Raw genomic sequence first — 17,553 nt, forward strand, 5'->3', positions numbered from 1 at the left:
CGAACTGAAATATCTGGATCCACACCAAAACAAAGGACGTAGTGACGTTTGATATTTGACACGTGAATGGGGTGAAGAGGGCAGGATAGCGGACTGTACTTTGCTTTGACAGCTTGTTGTGCTAACACAGCAGCTTAAAATGGGTCGCATAACTAACAATAGATCCATTTATTCGCACTTCTGGACTCATAGAAAGATTGATAGGAACGTTTCAATTTTTTATCCTATAATTAAATTGTATGTTGTTTCATCTCCATGAATATGATTCGATTATTTTCTGATCAATTAACATAAATCATTATATTTTACTAAGGATTAAATATGCACTTGTAATCCACACTCGAAGCGGTCTCGTCCCGCATTCCACATCGTCTTAGCTGTGTGTTGATACCAATAAAAGCATATTGTGTACCCGCTGAATATCCGAACCACCCTCCCTGCTCTAGTTTTCTGTGTGTAATGCATTAATCTAAATCCCAAACGATGGTGCTTTTAAGTAGGTACTTAATCTACAGCTAAGTATTATTAGATTTAACGAGCTTAAAATAATAATGTTTAATATCATGAAAGACTGCCTTCTAATTAAAATACACTCGCGAGCAAAAGTATGGAATCACTTACATGAAGTTGTTTCCACGCGATCTTGTGTAGGTACTAACGAATTTGTTAGTAACAAAAAAGTGGCACCATTTTAAAGATCAAACTTTTAACTTAAAGTTGATACCAAATTCATTTAAATCACACCAGTATTTAAAAAGACATCCCGCCTGATGTGAAGAAGTGAAGAAAAAGACATGTATCAATATCAACTGTTTGATACGATATCAATTTAAAGTTAAAAGTTTAATCTTTAAAATGGTGCCACTTTTTTTGTTACTAACAAATTCGTTAGTACACAAGATCGCGTGGAAACAACTTCATGTAAGTGAATCCATACTTTTGCTCACGAGTGTAGATACCCATAATGAGGAATAATGTCAACATTAACGAAAAGACGTACAATTTATGTATTATATACTTATACGTTTTAATTTTTATAAGGTAACTTACCAAAATAATTTTCAGTGAAAACGTTTTTCAGACTAAAAACCTTTTGCTCTCAAAACAATGTTAGGCGTTCTGATATAATATCTTTCATAAATTCCTCGTAAAACTATGAACATCTTTATTATCTCAGTAATATTACATTATAGCAACAATTTTATATGTAACTAGCTTTCCGCCCGCGGCTTCGCCCGCGTGGAATTTTGTCTGTCACAGAAAAACTTTATCGCGCGCGTCCCTGTTTCAAAAACCGGGATAAAAACTATCCTATGTTCTTTCCCGGGACTCAAACTATCTCTATGCCAAATTTCATCAAAATCGGTTGCGAGGTTTAAGCGGGAAAGCGTAACAGACAGACAGACAGACAGACAGACAGACAGAGTTACTTTCGCATTTATAAAAAAAGCTTGTAAATATTAGTTGGGAAGTTGGGATTGATATTTTAGATTTATAAATATATTTTTTTTTTCGTAAAGACTAAAGCGTAATATAAATAAGAACAATATACATACATATATAAATAGATACTGTTTTAAACTGTATTTCATTGTTACAGTCAAACGACAGTGGACAAACTGTCACTCACTGTGAATCTCATAACCATGGTGGATTACGAAAGACATCACTATGATAAGGAGCTCCTCGCGAAGACAGGTAACTTGGTGATTCTAATTATTATATTATTATTAGGTAACTTTGCATTAATATCTGTGTAACATAACTATACCTACACACTACTTACCACCAGAATTATTTTAGATTATTTTGTAAGCGATGATATTATCCGCGGTTTCCTCTAAATTATCAGCTTTTTTCATGAAATTGAATTTGCATTAAAAGTCGTCAAGAAACATAAAATGGGCGTACTTGATTTGAATGTATGATCATAGAAATTAGCAATGCCTTACATGAAAATCAAATACATTCACGAATTTAATTCAAATAGTAGCTTTTCCAAACAACAAGTAGCCGTGTGGTTTGCATTGTAACCGTGCGGAAACATCCCTAATAAAATCATTTGGTTATTTTATATTTGCTGGCGCGACGCCATCGGTGTAATTGTACACTGTGCTTTCGTTCCATTTTCGTGGTGTTTTGTGTTTATCTGGGTACTTTTGATCATCTAGGGATGACATCAATTTACAATGATAGGTACCTATTTTCAAAGAAGACTTTTTTCATTTATATAAAACTAAAAAGTCGATTATATTGATTAATGGCATCCACATGTCTCAATAGATGTCTTTATACATCAAAAGGCGTTGTTTAGAACAAGTATTACTCTACCGCTATGGAAATCCTATCTAAATCAGGACCTTCAATCACACTTACAAACTTTAGTAACGAATAGCTGTAGCTGTATTCGAATCGATTTTCGGAAGCAATTTCGCTGCATCGAGTTTCCCGTCGCGATTTTAATTGACTGTTTTAGCCTACTTTCCATTCGTAACTTCCACAACCTAATTTCAATGAATCGATTTTGAGTTTTTTATTTGGTTATCGGGTAGAGGTAGGAGCTTGGTACTGGTTTTACTGATGAAATTTTTTATATTAAGTAGGTACATTAAAATCGTAACTTTTATCCTCGTTTATTAAAATTTGATACTTAATAGCCTTATCACAGACTTTTTTGTAAGACCTGAAGTCATAAGGCTTTCTTAATCTTAGTACTGAAACAGGTAACTTTTACAAAGCTTTGGGAATACCTAAGTAAATCGAAATTTTTTGTATGTGTTATTTAATTTTTCTGGTCCCAAAAATTTCTTCAGGGATATTTCGATGCTTCATTTTCAGAGGCGAATTATGAATATGAATGAGCTTTTATTGTGATAAACATTTAACACCTGCGATGAAATTATTGCCTCATTATTAGAGCTCTACCGTAGGATTTACTTATGAAATATTGTGTGGACATATTTTTGTTTTTAAGGATTGTGCTTATTTTATTTAGATACACAATACACATTGAATACCCACTATGATTAAATGAGTGCATTAATATTAAAGCTGTATAGGATTTACTTTAACAAAACAAATATTGTGGTTACGAGCTTTTATTTTTAACGTACCTATTGTGGAGCAATTGTCAGCTGCTCTATTGATTTCGTCCCTAAATATAGCACACATGAAACCAATGCCTTTACAATCGAAGTGGCGACTTAAGTAGGTAATGTCTTTGATTGAAGTCTAATTTGATTTTCGATCGCCAGCGGAGCGCGTCGGCACTTTGGAGGTGAACCCGGCGGCCGACCTGGAGCAAATGCGTGGCCTCATACAGAACATGATCAAAGAGTCTCAAGCGTACTCGAACCTCGTCGACTGGTGGTTCGTCGACTGTAAGTGTACCACTCGCTTTCAACCTTAACTCGCAGGTGTTTACCTTCATTAGCCAGCGGAGCAGCTACTTACCTACATGTCGCAGCGAGAAAGCCGGGAGGTTAGGTGGAACGATGTTGTATGAGAACAGTGGGCTTTTGTACGTTGATTACTTTAGGTTTTTCAACAGTAGCTCATTTATTTTTATTTTTATGCATAACAAGGCAGTTATTTGACCACTGATGTTAAGTGGGATGCAGTCTAGGATGGATGGATAGATAGGATGCATATCTGCCCTGAAAAGGCCCGGATTATAGTCTTCGGGAAAAGACATTTTCTTTATAATTGATTTACAGGTAAGTAAGAATCTAGGTTTTTTTTAATTCCTAAAATTTGTAAGCTTATATTTTATCTCGGCCAATATTAAAATAAATCCATTCCCACATTGACATCTAATGAGTTTCCGGTGCTCAAATTAATTATTTATTAACAAATCAGCGCCGCCAACTCTCAAGTCCACCGTCTCTCGCCCCGGTACGCAAAGTGGAGGGGAATGTTCACGCGAAGCACTTGCTTTGGGTCTAACTCGTATTTACCTTCATTAGGCAGGCACCATACGCCAATGTAAGGCACGCTCCAAGAGCCAGGAAGCCAACATTTTACTTTACACTTAAAATTTTACTTGAAGCTTATGAATAACGACGGATGGAAATGGACATTACGTTTGTACCAATAAAATGACGTTGACCCAAAATTAACTTGGTGTCTCATAGTGTCTATGAGTAATCGAATCATATCAAAACAATACAACAAAGTTGATAAGAGTTGTTTCCTTGATGTAAATCGATGGAAAAATAGGGACACCTATGTACTGTAATTACATTCAGATAAGGAGATAATATTTTCTTATCGTGATAAACTATACCAAAGTATCATCAACAGCGAAAATATGAACTTTTATTTGCTCGTGACTACACAATATCGCTTCACACACTACCTCGTGGTTCTTAAAAGTCAAAAACGAAGCACTAAGAAAATCGAACAACCTATCTCTGGGTACTCGAATTGGCAGGGATTCAATCCAACATATTATGTACATTATAGATCTGTAAGATGTCTCTCGTGGATGCCTAAGTGGCGTTCCATTCTCTTCGGCCTCAAGGGGCTTAAAGTTTAATGAACGCGTCGAGGAATCAACCATTTGATTCCTAACCGCGAGCATTAGAGCACCGCGAATATTTTATTCAGGACTGTTGTTTTCTTTACCGGAGATGAAGTAGAATTTGATTAATAAATAATTACGCTGCTCTTCTGTCTTATTTGTGTAGCTTTCTAGTCAGAATGACTAGTGTAAATGCACAGTGGCGGACACAAGTTTTACTTCGAACGACTGGCTCATGAACACCAAGCATTTGACTCAACATGTTGTCGGATTTGCGAAGCACGAATCAATTAGCTTAATTCAAATCCGCAATATTCTATTCAAACAATAAAACAGTCCAAATTCCTTTGGTATTCTATTTCAGAAACGTAGCTCAAAGCTCGATTAGAAGTCCTATTGAAAGAATTTCAGTTAATACAGGCCTATTATGTCCTGCACCTAGAAACCGAACACGGCTGCAATATGTTAGCCACATCTACCAACAACTTTATTGCCAACTAGCTGACCCGGCGAACTTTGTTCCGCCTTAATGGCAATAAATAAGCAGACTTTTTTTTAATTTCGAACGGGATAAAAAGTATCCTATGTCCTTCTCCTGGCTCTAAACTACCTCCCTGACAATTTTCAGCTAAATCGGTTCAGCCGTTCTTGAGTTATAAGCGAAGTAACTAACACGACTTTCTTTTATATATATAGATAAAAAACCCATGAAGCGAAAGTAAATAATTTTCAAAGAAACAGAAAAGTCCACTGTGTTGAAAGTTCAGGCAGGCCTGTTCATCTCCGCGAGTTTACATCGAAAACAAAACACGCACGATTGCCCCCTACAAGAGTACTATTCGACAAGGCCTCACATACGAGCGAACATTGACTCACGCACGTGTATTCTTGTGTATGATGGAAAAAAATAAAGAAAATGGTGTACTAAATACTGTGCAGTATTTAACTGCCTAAATAATAATAAAAACACAGAATGTACTTTTTTAAGTTGCCTCAAGATACTGAGAGGTAAATAAGTAGTTAATATTATTCATGATAATTCATGCTAAATCATGTATTTCCTCCGCCATTTTCTGCAGATTGGCACCTCACGTCACATCATTTTACCGAAGTCAGCTCTATAGCTTCGGCGCAGTACCGATCACTGACGTTTGTCAACAAAACTTCTGACAAACTTGCTTGACTCTTGAGACAAGCTAAATTACACCATATTGTTAATGACATTGAGCATACATTTTTTAAATACCTTCGCGAAGTAAAACTTCTGTCTGTACGTAGTACTTATTATTATTCTGTGGTTCAGGTCCCAAACTACAAATTAATAACATTTTAATCATTCAACAGCCGTAACAGCAGAGCGGTTTTTCCGCATCGACAAGGCGCAAGAAAACCTGCACTACCCAACGGATATTGGACACGAGAACATCTACATTCTGGACGCGGCGCCACTGACTCCGGACACCGAGTCCACGGCGCACCCGGACACCACCGCTACAGCTTCACTGGACCGGACGGGGCCGTCCGTGTCACTTGACACCACCACTGGACTCTCTGTGTCACTCGACATCTCGCAAAGTGTCGACACTCCCAGCGCAGGAGTGTCGCTTGATGTACCTGAATCTCATGCCAGGTGAGTCGGTCAGATTTAGGGTCAATAACAGCTAATTTGTAAATAAACTATTCTACTAAAGAAGATAATTTTCCTTTTTGGCCGTTTTATCTATGGAATCCGGGTTTGGCAACATTTTTCAATTTTTTCAGTATCAGTCTCTCAAAACAATTTTCTTAGAATTAAATTAAAGAAAACTCTTTAAAAGAGTTTTAGATCAAACGAATGGGTTTAATTAATTTATAAGTGCGAACCACTTAATCTTTCCCACGCAACACCCACGCCGTTAAAGCATTTAAGTTCTTCATTAAACGACTCAGATAATCATGGTGTCGGCTCTCAACAGGCTATAACTGAAGCGTTAGCTTTCAGAATTTTATAAAATATCATCTCAGTTGCGCTATGATAAGTTTTTCAGATTTTTGATTGTGAGATGAGTAGTTAATTAATCCGAGCTTCTCCTTTATTCAATTTTGTGTAATTCTTGGTATATATCTCCAAGGACGACGAGCCAGACAGTGGGTATCAGATTTCACTAGACCGCTCCCCCTCGTCGTTCCATGTATTGAAATTAATACTCGTAGTTGCGAAAAATACTTTCTTCTTATAATAATGCTTAGAACATTATTATTATATATCCCGGGCGTCCTAAGTATCTGTCTAAACAATAACTTGGATCGTAACTCAAACAAACAGGAATATAGAAGTTGCGTACATCCGCTACTACTTATAATCCCATAGTTAAATTACTTTAGTGAAGTAATTACAAAATCTATTTCTTATATTGTGCTTTTCACAAATTCAAGGGTAAATACCGGATTGATACCTACTTTAACTTATCCTCGAAATATCACCACAGCTAACCCAGCTAATCAAAATTAAGTATTTGGCTCAATAAATCAAATACATTCTCGACTATAATACCAAACTAAGCACATTTGTATCACACTGCCAACCCCGTCCCTTAAACTCTACATAAATCTGTTAACTCTTTGGGACAGGCTTCGTTTTTCAGAGCAGATTTCGCTTATTGGAAGAGACAGGCGAATGTAGATAATATCGCTCACCTGCTGTCTTTAATAAAAGTTGTTCTCGTTCATAACACGAACGTTATGTAAAGTAAAAGATAATAGAAAAAACTTTTGGCTTTCTTAGCTCTTGCGTTTACGCGTACCTTATTTTAATTAAATTGTTTTGTTCTTTATTTGATGGAACAAAAGATGTTTTGTTTTTGATATGCATATTAAATATTTCTATTAGACTATTAGTTTGATAAAAAAATTAAAGAGTACACACAAAGATGTTTCTGAGAGATATTCATTAGAACATCGCACTAATTAGATGACCAACCATACCAATGAACGGGACGATTCTTAACTTTCGTTACCACCGCTACAATTGCTTTGTATACAAGATCTACAGCTTGACCGTCAACAAAAACCCAATCAGTAAACACCAAATCTGTCCCAAGATAAACTTAAACCATACGAGTTTAAAACAACATTTTTTGACCAGCGAATCGGGTCTGGGTAGCCCCGCGCGTACCTCAGAGGAACTGCTGACGCCTCAGACGCCTCCTCCTGTCATCATAGCGCCCTCTTCACCGGCCAGCAAGACTCCTGTTCCGAGCACTCCCAAGATGGCGCCTCTGCCACCTTCACCCAAGGTGCTCATGCCGCAGGAGTCCAATTCTCCTCCGCTCTGCACCAGCCCTCCTGCCAAGGAACATCTGCCTACACACGACTCGATAGTCCGCTTCAAAACGTAAGCATCTCTACCCTCTTTTGTTTGTGTTTGTGTGTGTTTTTCAGCACGGTGTTTTACAGCTTAGTGACGTAGGGAGATTAGGCACGTATTCTAAAATGACGCTCGTAACTGAATTCAGCGTCAAGAGTAAATTGAATCTCGATCAAGTTTGAGCTTCATTTCATAATAGGTATCAGGAAAAATTGACTAGTAAAAATACCTATTTAATTAAAATTTTCAATTATTATTGAATTTGTCAATTTAGTTAATAATTGACTCTATCGTTTTACCTTTTAATGAACTTGTTATGTTAAAATATTATTTTTCAAGTTTCGATACTGGTATGGAAAATATGTATATGAATTAATTTTTCAAAAATGAGATTTTAGTATTTCTAAATTATGGTTTAACTAGCTTTCCGCCCGCGGCTTCGCCCGCGTGGAATTTTGTCTGTCACAGAAAAACTTTATCGCGCGCGTCCCTGTTTCAAAAACCGGGATAAAAACTATCCTATGTTCTTTCCCGGGACTCAAACTATCTCTATGCCAAATTTCATCAAAATCGGTTGCGAGGTTTAAGCGGGAAAGCGTAACAGACAGACTGACAGACAGACAGACAGAGTTACTTTCGCATTTATAATATTAGTTGGGATGGGNATGGTATAATAGCAATTGTTTTGATAATACTTTGTATTTTCATCACTACATTAATTTGAATTACCATTTCGATACTAACTCAAACTTCTTCATAAATATCAGATTTTTCGACCTAATTCCGTCGTAATCATTAACCTATCTAAGACAACCATAAAACTATATTGTGTGATAAAATGTTATTGGTAAATATCACTAGGACATTCCAACTTAAGTTGTTTACCGAAGATAAGGAAGAGGCCTTGCACAATATTGTTTCCACTCGAGATAAGAACGATTGTCTAAGAGTTAAGACAAGCGATCTAGAGGAAAAGTCTGACTCATACTGTACTACATAAGTACTTAGAATATAGGTACGTACGCACTTATTCAAATACTGACTATTGAATCATTCTAAGAATTCAATTAACGTAATGATAAGAGTTCATGACTACTTCAACAAAAAAGTGATTGAGCACTTACAGAACATTTACACGTTTCTAAATTAGCGACTAGCGTCCTATGTAAACAGAACAACACGACGTCAAGTGACTTAATCACTAATGAAAAATCGTGGAAAATTCTCCTATTGCTCTATTTACAATCATAATTCAGTGAGAAGCTATAGAATTTTTATGTAGTCTTAGATCTGCACGCTTTGGAATTCTAGTTGACTTAGAAAAATCAAGTGTGGAGTGATTATAATGTTTAAGGTGTGAAGTGATAGTACGGACGATGGCACATCAAGCTTAACTGTGGCATCTTATATACTTGTAATAAGTGTTATTTTGCAACAAGAACGTATAGTTTGATGTGCTGTCGAGTACATTTAGAACACACGACTGACTCTCGCGCACGATGCACCCGGTCTGAGTTCTGCACTCTACTTCTTCTCTCTTCTATTGCATGCAGCATACACGAAAAACTTTTTGGACTTGACCAAGAAGTGTTTGGCTTTAGGTGAGATACACTTATTTATATTTATCTATCTAGGTCTAGAACTAGTCTTCGTAGCCTATTAACTTACAACTATTAGCTACACCTTGTGCTAACCAGGCGCGGATCCAGCCCTCAAAAAAGGTTGTGGGCACAGCCACCAAAAATTACAACTGTCTACAGTATTTTTGCGCACGGGTTATGCATAGCTTATTTTTATTGCTTTAATACCTAGAAATAAGAATAACAACAAAAAATTGTTCTGAATTTGCTTTTATATTTAAAAAATAGAAAAATGCATATCAATGAATGTATGAAACATGGACATAGAGCTGATTCAATTTGTTGCCAAATATTTTTCTTTCTTTCTTTCTTTTATTCTTTCTTATTATTAAAACATTCTAAACATCCATTTAAGATTCATTCTCAACAGAGAAGTTTTAAAATAGAGTCCAAATATTTATTAAAAATGAAAAGTTCTACTTCCCTGTCATGTTCCATAGAAGATTTTTCTCATAAAAACCTAACCCTATCATGCTTTCAGGATACTGGCCTTGGTAACGTCGTCTCTCAAATCCCACTATACAGGGTGACTGGAACTGAACCCGCCATAGCTAATACGCTTATAGAGGAGGTCATTTGCTAATTATTGAAACTTACTTTCTATATCTAAAGTTTTATAGTTTAGGAGATTTGTCAATTTTTATACTTTTTTCAGATTTTTCCGAAATTTGACCTAAAAACTGCTTAATTTTTTTTTCTCGCATGATTTCAACAGTTTTTTTTATTTGATATTAATATCGAATATGTCTTTATTCAAATAAAATAAATTTCTGATCCAGATAATGATTAAATAGCTAGTTACGAGCCGCCAAAGTGTAACAAAAGTACAAACCACGATAAAAAATTCTACTTCGAATTCAATTTTAAAGAAAATTAATGGTGATAATGGATTGCCAATAATCTTAAAAATATCTCTAGCTTCTCTTCTTTCCAATGATATGTCACACGTAGTAATTAGATATTGAAATTTGTCAAAAATTCAAAGTTTATGGAAGAAACTGGAGTAATAGTACAAAAATTATCCATACAAAGTTGATTTTGAATTTTTTTAAACTCTTTTCTTCATCATGTGGTTATTATTTTTAAAATCATTTTTCAAAAAACACAGCAAAATAGTTATAAAAAGGTGTATAGCAGAAAATATGAGATGTTTGAAGAAACTTTGTATGAATAATTTTCGTATTATTACTCCATTTTCTTCCATAAACTTTACATTTTTAGTAAATTTCAATATCTAATTACTACGTGTGATATATTGGAAAGAAGAGAAGGTAGAGATATTTTTAAGATCATTGGCAATCCATTATCACCATTAGTTTTTTTTAAATCGAATTCGAAACTAATGGCTTATTCGATATTAGTGTCAAATAAAAAATCGGTTAATTTCATGCGAGAAAAAAAAATTAAGCAGTTTTTAGGTCAAATTTCGGAAAAATCTGAAAAAAGTATAAAAATTGACATATCTCCTAAACTATAAAACTTTAGGTATAGAAAGTAAGGTTCAATAATTATCTAATGACCTCCTCTATACGCGTATTAGCTATGGCGGGTTCAGTTCCAGTCACCCTGTATTTTGACGGAAGCGTACCCCCTGTTCTTGCGAATAAGTCCCCATAATTATCTATAAATGTATCCCAATGAGAATGTGACGTGCATCTTTAGAGACATTCTACTATGAAGATGGAAAATTTAAATCGCTATAACTTCTTCAAAAGCAAATATTTTCGATTTGTAATCGCACTTTTTTATATAAATTAGGTTATATAATCAGAATATAATAAGTAAAATCCATGCGCAAAAAAAAATATTTTTTTTGTTGACCGGTGTTAGCAATGTGAGAGTTGGATCACTACATGCCCGGACATACATACATACCTATTGATCTTATCAATAGATCATAATTAAAACAAGCAAATTAGGGTTGTGGGCACGCCCACAGTGCCCACAACGGTGGATCCGCGCCTGGTGCTAACTTTATTACCCAAACATAGAATTCACCTACATGTAAGTGATTCCTATAATAATAGTATATTTATTTTAGTCAGAAATCATGCTAATAATATCCTGTTTTACCAAAGAATATACGAGTAATACTTACTTAATATTTGATAACTACACCCAACAATATTATTTCTCTTTGAAGTTGACCTCGACAAAGGGTAAAGGTTTAATATTGTTTCAGAAATTTATTGGAAAAAACATCTGACGCACTTCTCAAAGCGGCTAAAGTCGGAGATTTGAAAATGGTAAGATTTACTATTAATATACTTGTAATCAATCATGCAAACGGCTCAGCTTAGTGTTATGTTAATAAAACCTGGGAGACTGTGAATAAGTTTTCTTATTCTAAAGCCAAAAGAATCAAACTACCTATTTCATGTCTCAATGTTTTGATCGATCGGCAAATCTTAACTTCACAGAAAACATCAAGTTTTCATTACTAACTAGTTAGTATTACTAATTAGGTCTTACGGAAAAGTTACGTCGCAAATCTATAAGTAAGGTGGGATAGATAAATCTAGCAACAAAACCGTTTGCAAGCCTTACAACATTCTAATACTTACTTATCGTTGTTATACAATATCCAACGTCTATCTTTAAGGATACAATGTACCGGAAAGTGAAGTACGTCATTATTATCTGCTTTAAATCCTTATCAATGGATATTCATCAGCATTAGTCATTTCAAAATCTACACCTATATCTTACACATCATCCGCTCAGTATTAGTCAGATAGGAGATTCGTTTGAAATCAATTTTGCAAGAAAAATGTTTCTTGATTTACCTTATTTTACAGAAGCCTATCTTATCTTTTACGAGTTACCAAGATTACCAAGTGGATAACATCCTTAAGATAAAGCTGATATTAAGAAGATTTTCCTTACCTTAAAAAATATGAAAATTCGTTGAAAGAAAGGTTACATATCAAATCTAGATCTGTCCCTTTTCATAGAAAAATGTAACACTTGTTTGTTTTCTTATAGTCATGTCCGTAGTAAGCCTAGGCTGATCTTAAAAAATATTCACAAAGTTTTGATAGGAGTTTTCTAAAAAGTCATTATATTTTGTACCAATTATTATTAGTGTAATTACAATAAAAGAGTCCCGTCATTTTTAACTCTCGTTATGCAGCCTGTACGTTTGGAAATATTTTTTAATTATTAATTTGCAAAAAAATATGGGTAAGTAATAAGTATGCCAGTGAGAGTCGCTAACTACGAAAAACGTGAGGCAAATACGTTATGTTTGATAATCGCCTTAAATATAGATATGTAGTGAGCAATCTCAGATCCATTGCCGTCGTCATAATTATTATTTTAAAATGTGGTCAGATAGCTTTGTTAATTTACCTACGTTGTCAAACAAAATTAAAAGATAACTCTATAATCTCAAATAATTCCATTGAATTGTAACAATGTTGATAAAATTGAAGATTAATTTGCGTATGTTATGATAAATGTTTATTTAGTTAAGAGATTATGTTTTGATGGATTCTTAAAAGTAAGTAGTTAAATAGATAGTGTATCAAAAACGTGTACTTACTCATTCCCTGAAAGCTAGTCTACATGATTTGCTTTTACATTGAATTTTCCAACCATATTTTCCTTCATCCTATCCTTCACTGAATGTTCGTAAATATACNACAATGAATTAATTTTTCTTTCTTCTCTGCAATTTCTTAAAATTTTCAAACTTTTAAACCAGTTTGTTGAACTTTAATCTTTTCTTTTGATAGCCCAACTATCCCTTGTGATAAGGAAAAAAACTAGATTGAAAAGTATCCTTATTTGTAGAAATGGCATGAGAAAAAGTAATCGCAGGTGGCAATTTTCTAAAAATGCACAAAAACTTAAAAATCTTGAAAACGGTGATATTTTTACTGGGGTCAAAATTTGACGTTAGGGAGACCATGGCGAGGCCTATCGATGGTTATAGGGTTATCCATTGTTTTTGGGACACCCTGTATAATTTAATGAAAATGTATTTACATAATAGTTTTCATTGCTAATATACTTACCTAAATGAAAGTGAAATGATACCTGCCTACAAAGTAAGCCATTCTTTAGATATCACTAATGTATCTAACATCAAAAAAAAAATCTGTGGGCTCGCTCGCATAAAACTTTATCCCGAAACCTTTTACAGGATTGAGAGGCCGCTACTTACTTTAATGTGAAATATTTTTCCGATACAAAAAATAATATCCTAATGTGCATCTCGTAGATGAAAGAGTTGCACGCGGCCGGCTATTCGCTGCTATCGATCGACGCGAGTGGGCAAACAGCGCTGCACATAGCCGCTCGCTACGGGAACAAGGAGATCGTGAAGTACTTGATTGCTTGTGCCCCCACGGCGATCCTGAATATGCGAGACAACGAGCGGGGGCAGACGGCACTGCACAAGGCGGCCGCCCACAAGCGCCGGGCGATATGCTGCATGCTGGTGGCGGGCGGCGCGTCCCTCACAAGGCAGGACCACGCCGGGCTCACGCCGCGGCATTTAGCTCTGCGCGCGGAGGACCACGACCTCGCTGCTTACTTAGAGAGTGAGTGTTCAAATCTTAGCAAGCTTTAGGTACATTCAATGCACATAAGGGCTTATGGGCGCTTTGCTCACTTGACAGAACTAACTCAAGTCACACGCCGCGGCATCTAGCTCTGCGCGCCGAGGACAACTACCATGCCGCTTACTCAAAGAGTGAGTATTCTGACATACATTTTAGGTGCATTCAGTGCACATTGAGTACTGAAGATAAGGTTATATAGCTCTATCCACGTGCGAAGGAACACAACCTCGTTGCTTACTAGAGAGTGAGTATTTTAACCTAATATATCGAATCAGCCATCTTAAGGTACATTCAATGCACATTGAGTACTAAGGCTTGCTTGGGATGCTTTATTTACCTACTCGGTTGAAATAAGGCGGTCTTGACAAGGCACCGCTCTATACAAGCGGAAGATACCACGTCGCTGCTAACTTAGAGAGTTAGCCGCTATAATACTGATTATGTTGATGACATGACACATTTTGAGCGAGACTGCTTCTCTTACTCGAAAGGACTAAAGGGTGAAGCGTAAACATTACCTACTGGTGTATAAACATTATTCATCTTTCATGAAAGACTTTTCAGAATCAGGCTAGTAGCTCGTGAGATGTATAACTATTTATGTGTATTAGTAAGTAGTTACGAGATATGGTAAGATAACAGCGGATAAACAATAGAATACGAGTGTTTCGCAAACAATATAACAACTAGTTTGTAAACTCAGCAAACAGGAATCGACTATTGTACCGTGGTGTTTCGATCAAACATCGCTGAAACAATAAACTTAGTCTTGGATGGTAAGCAGTAAGCACTACTATCTGGCTACAGCTTGTATATTTACTGCTGTTTGTTTGTGGTCTGTTTACTTATCCTACTAGAACTGTAAGCATCTTCTAAAATAACAAAGCATCTTGAGTTTCACATTTGTATCGTAGGTCAACCGATGAGCGAAATAAAGTTGATTGAGTTACTCGTAAAAATTTTACATGCGCTGCTATTTCCAACTACTACTTAGATATGTACCTGGTTTCTGTAACAAGTTTGGTGGCTAAAAGTTTTCGTCGACTGCAGACTAGTTCCAAACCCACTAAAGCTAATTCCAAAAACTTCTGAGTACAGTATAACATTGGAATTTGATCCCGGTCATAATTATTATTTGCATGTAATTTACACTCTGAAAACAAATTATAATATTTAAGATTCAAAAGACGTAATAACGTCGTATTGCGTAAGTAATCTTGAACCTGAATTACCATATTCACGTCAGATTTGTTAAGTTAGCGCATTAGCACAACGGGTTTTGAATCATAGACCTGAACAATATAAAGTTTACAAATCGTAAAAATAGTCATGTAGTAGATAATCCATGTAGTAGCCAGTTAAAAGTTGTATTTGTCGTTCTACAGAAACCCCCGCATTCCTCGATTTCCCTTACAAAGTTTATTGTTGAACCGTGAATTTTATTTCAGGTCAAGAGCATTTCCAATTGGTCTCTGAGGACCTAGAAACTGCTGTTTGAGGGAAACCCTCAAGAAGTTTCTCCAGCAGCGTGCCCAGCAGGACGCGGCAAGTGATACAAGCAAATGACTTGATAAAACCCAAATGTATTTATACTCCAAACCAAAGTGATATTGAGATCTATTTAATTGTGACGTTTCCATTTTTTCCATTGTGAATTTCCTAGTTACACATTGTATTTTTATTCTAAATTAATAACGTATAATACGAATACGATTTAATTAAGTGATTATGAATAAATATTATTAATGCATTGACGATATTGTTAGAAATACACTTTAGCATTCTCTTAGTATTAATTTGAAGTACCGTACTTACGAGCGATAATATTGAATAAGGAGAATAATGATATAATTTTTAAATTCAAATAAAAACTTATTCGTTAGAAATAAGTTTACCGTGCCCTTTACTCACATACTTATGACTAAAATCATATCCTAGTAGAACACAATACTGTAAAAATTCTAACTTTATTTCCTCAAAGATATTCGTAGCACAATTCCTTAAATTTTAAATTAAAGTTACAACGGTAAAGACTACAAATAAACTTTCGACATCCACTAAGTAACTTAAATACTTAATAGGCAGGATCAACAATGGGTAAGTATTTTAAAATCCGGTTTGGCTTAATGATGAGTAAGTCTGAATGAAAACGATATTATAAGTAGTCAGTAAAAATATCTGAGGCAATAAAAAGAAAGAGACAATACCAACTACTCTTTATACTTTAAAGAAATTTCAAACGGAATAAGTACCTACCTGCCTATCTCCTGAAAACAAAATGTCATTGTTAGTAGAATTAACGTTTTTTGATGCCTTATAAAATATGGATTTACGTATTTTGAATTAAGGCTCTTTGTATCTACCACATTCGAATCATTGTTGTTTTGTATTAAAATATTAAATGGATTTATTATTTGCCCTACTCAAGAATCTGATAGTTTTATAATTTTGTTTGATAAGTTGTTATTTTGGCACGGCACATAGTAATATCGTACTGTTTGCTGATTCATTTTCAGGTCCCTCAGACAAAAATGCTTCTTATTATAGTATAGTTGACATCACTAGTCAATTCTCAAAAACGAGAATATCCCATAAATTTTGTATGGCAAAGTGAAACCCATGACGCAGCCGTCGAACTTAATTTGACCAACTATTGATATCAAAGTTACTTAAAATGGATAATTTACAGCAAATTAAAAACTTTCAGGGATATTATGAAGAGCTCCTTTTCTTGATTGATGGTGTTAACTGTGCCCTATCGTGCCTCAACGTTTATCGCAAATAGGGTTGCCAGGTCCAAAATCACAAAAGCCGGACTTTGTGCTTCATTTGGCCGGACATTTTACCCTAAAAGCCGGACATGTGACAAAAGCAATTAGTGTCAGCTCATGAGTGAGTACTATCATCATCGGTTGCTAACCAACATCCTGATGCGTGCGCTTCATATGATTCTGTGGCTCGACTTTTGCCTGGTGCGGCAACTAAATAAAAAGCCTAACAAAAGCCGGACAGGCCGGACAAGGCAATATTTGGCCGGACAAGTCCCTAAAAAGCCAAACATGTCCGGCTAAAGCCGGACGCCTGGCAACCCTAATCGCAAACGCTTTCAGTATGACGTAGGTGCACCGCACACCTATTTCTGCGGCAATACAAAGCATTTTCAGGACTGTAAGAGCTAGTGATGGATGTACACAAACGTGATTTTGAAAGCAATCGTGATACATTTCGATATACAATTAGGACCCTGTTTTGTATACATTTCCGAGGGCAAGGTTCGAGCTTACCCTCTTTTCCAAACAGTTTGCTATCTGAATGCAACCCTTGGATCCAAATAAGTCGTGCTATTTAAATTCCTCTTTGAAAACGAACCAAAAGGGATCCATCCACTCTTTTTAAATCCTCTAAAGCCTAAAAAGGGAGTTTCCTAAAGAAATTCAAATTGTATGAATGCACAGAGTTCAGGATGGCTTTTATACG

The 17,553-nt window shown here is 35.5% G+C and overlaps 1 protein-coding gene across 4 annotated transcripts in view; it reads left to right on the forward strand.

The window, feature by feature from the left end:
- The window catches only part of rdgA (retinal degeneration A), a 102,074-nt gene extending 85,430 nt beyond the window's left edge, over positions 1–16,644 (forward strand). For all 4 annotated transcript variants that reach the window (XM_028302254.1, XM_028302255.1, XM_028302256.1 and 1 more), the window contains 7 exons: positions 1,601–1,698; positions 3,255–3,380; positions 5,867–6,152; positions 7,647–7,895; positions 11,691–11,754; positions 13,734–14,055; positions 15,525–16,644. In XM_028302254.1, coding sequence (XP_028158055.1) covers positions 1,601–1,698; positions 3,255–3,380; positions 5,867–6,152; positions 7,647–7,895; positions 11,691–11,754; positions 13,734–14,055; positions 15,525–15,574 — 1,195 coding nt within the window. In that variant the 3' untranslated portion in view covers positions 15,575–16,644. The remainder of the gene's footprint in view (positions 1–1,600; positions 1,699–3,254; positions 3,381–5,866; positions 6,153–7,646; positions 7,896–11,690; positions 11,755–13,733; positions 14,056–15,524) is intronic.
- The last annotated feature ends 909 nt before the right edge of the window (positions 16,645–17,553 follow it).

Source organism: Ostrinia furnacalis, unplaced genomic scaffold, assembly GCF_004193835.3.
Source record: "Ostrinia furnacalis isolate ACB-3 unplaced genomic scaffold, ASM419383v2 OfSCF1098, whole genome shotgun sequence".
In the NCBI taxonomy this organism is placed as follows: Eukaryota; Metazoa; Arthropoda; class Insecta; order Lepidoptera; family Crambidae; genus Ostrinia; species Ostrinia furnacalis.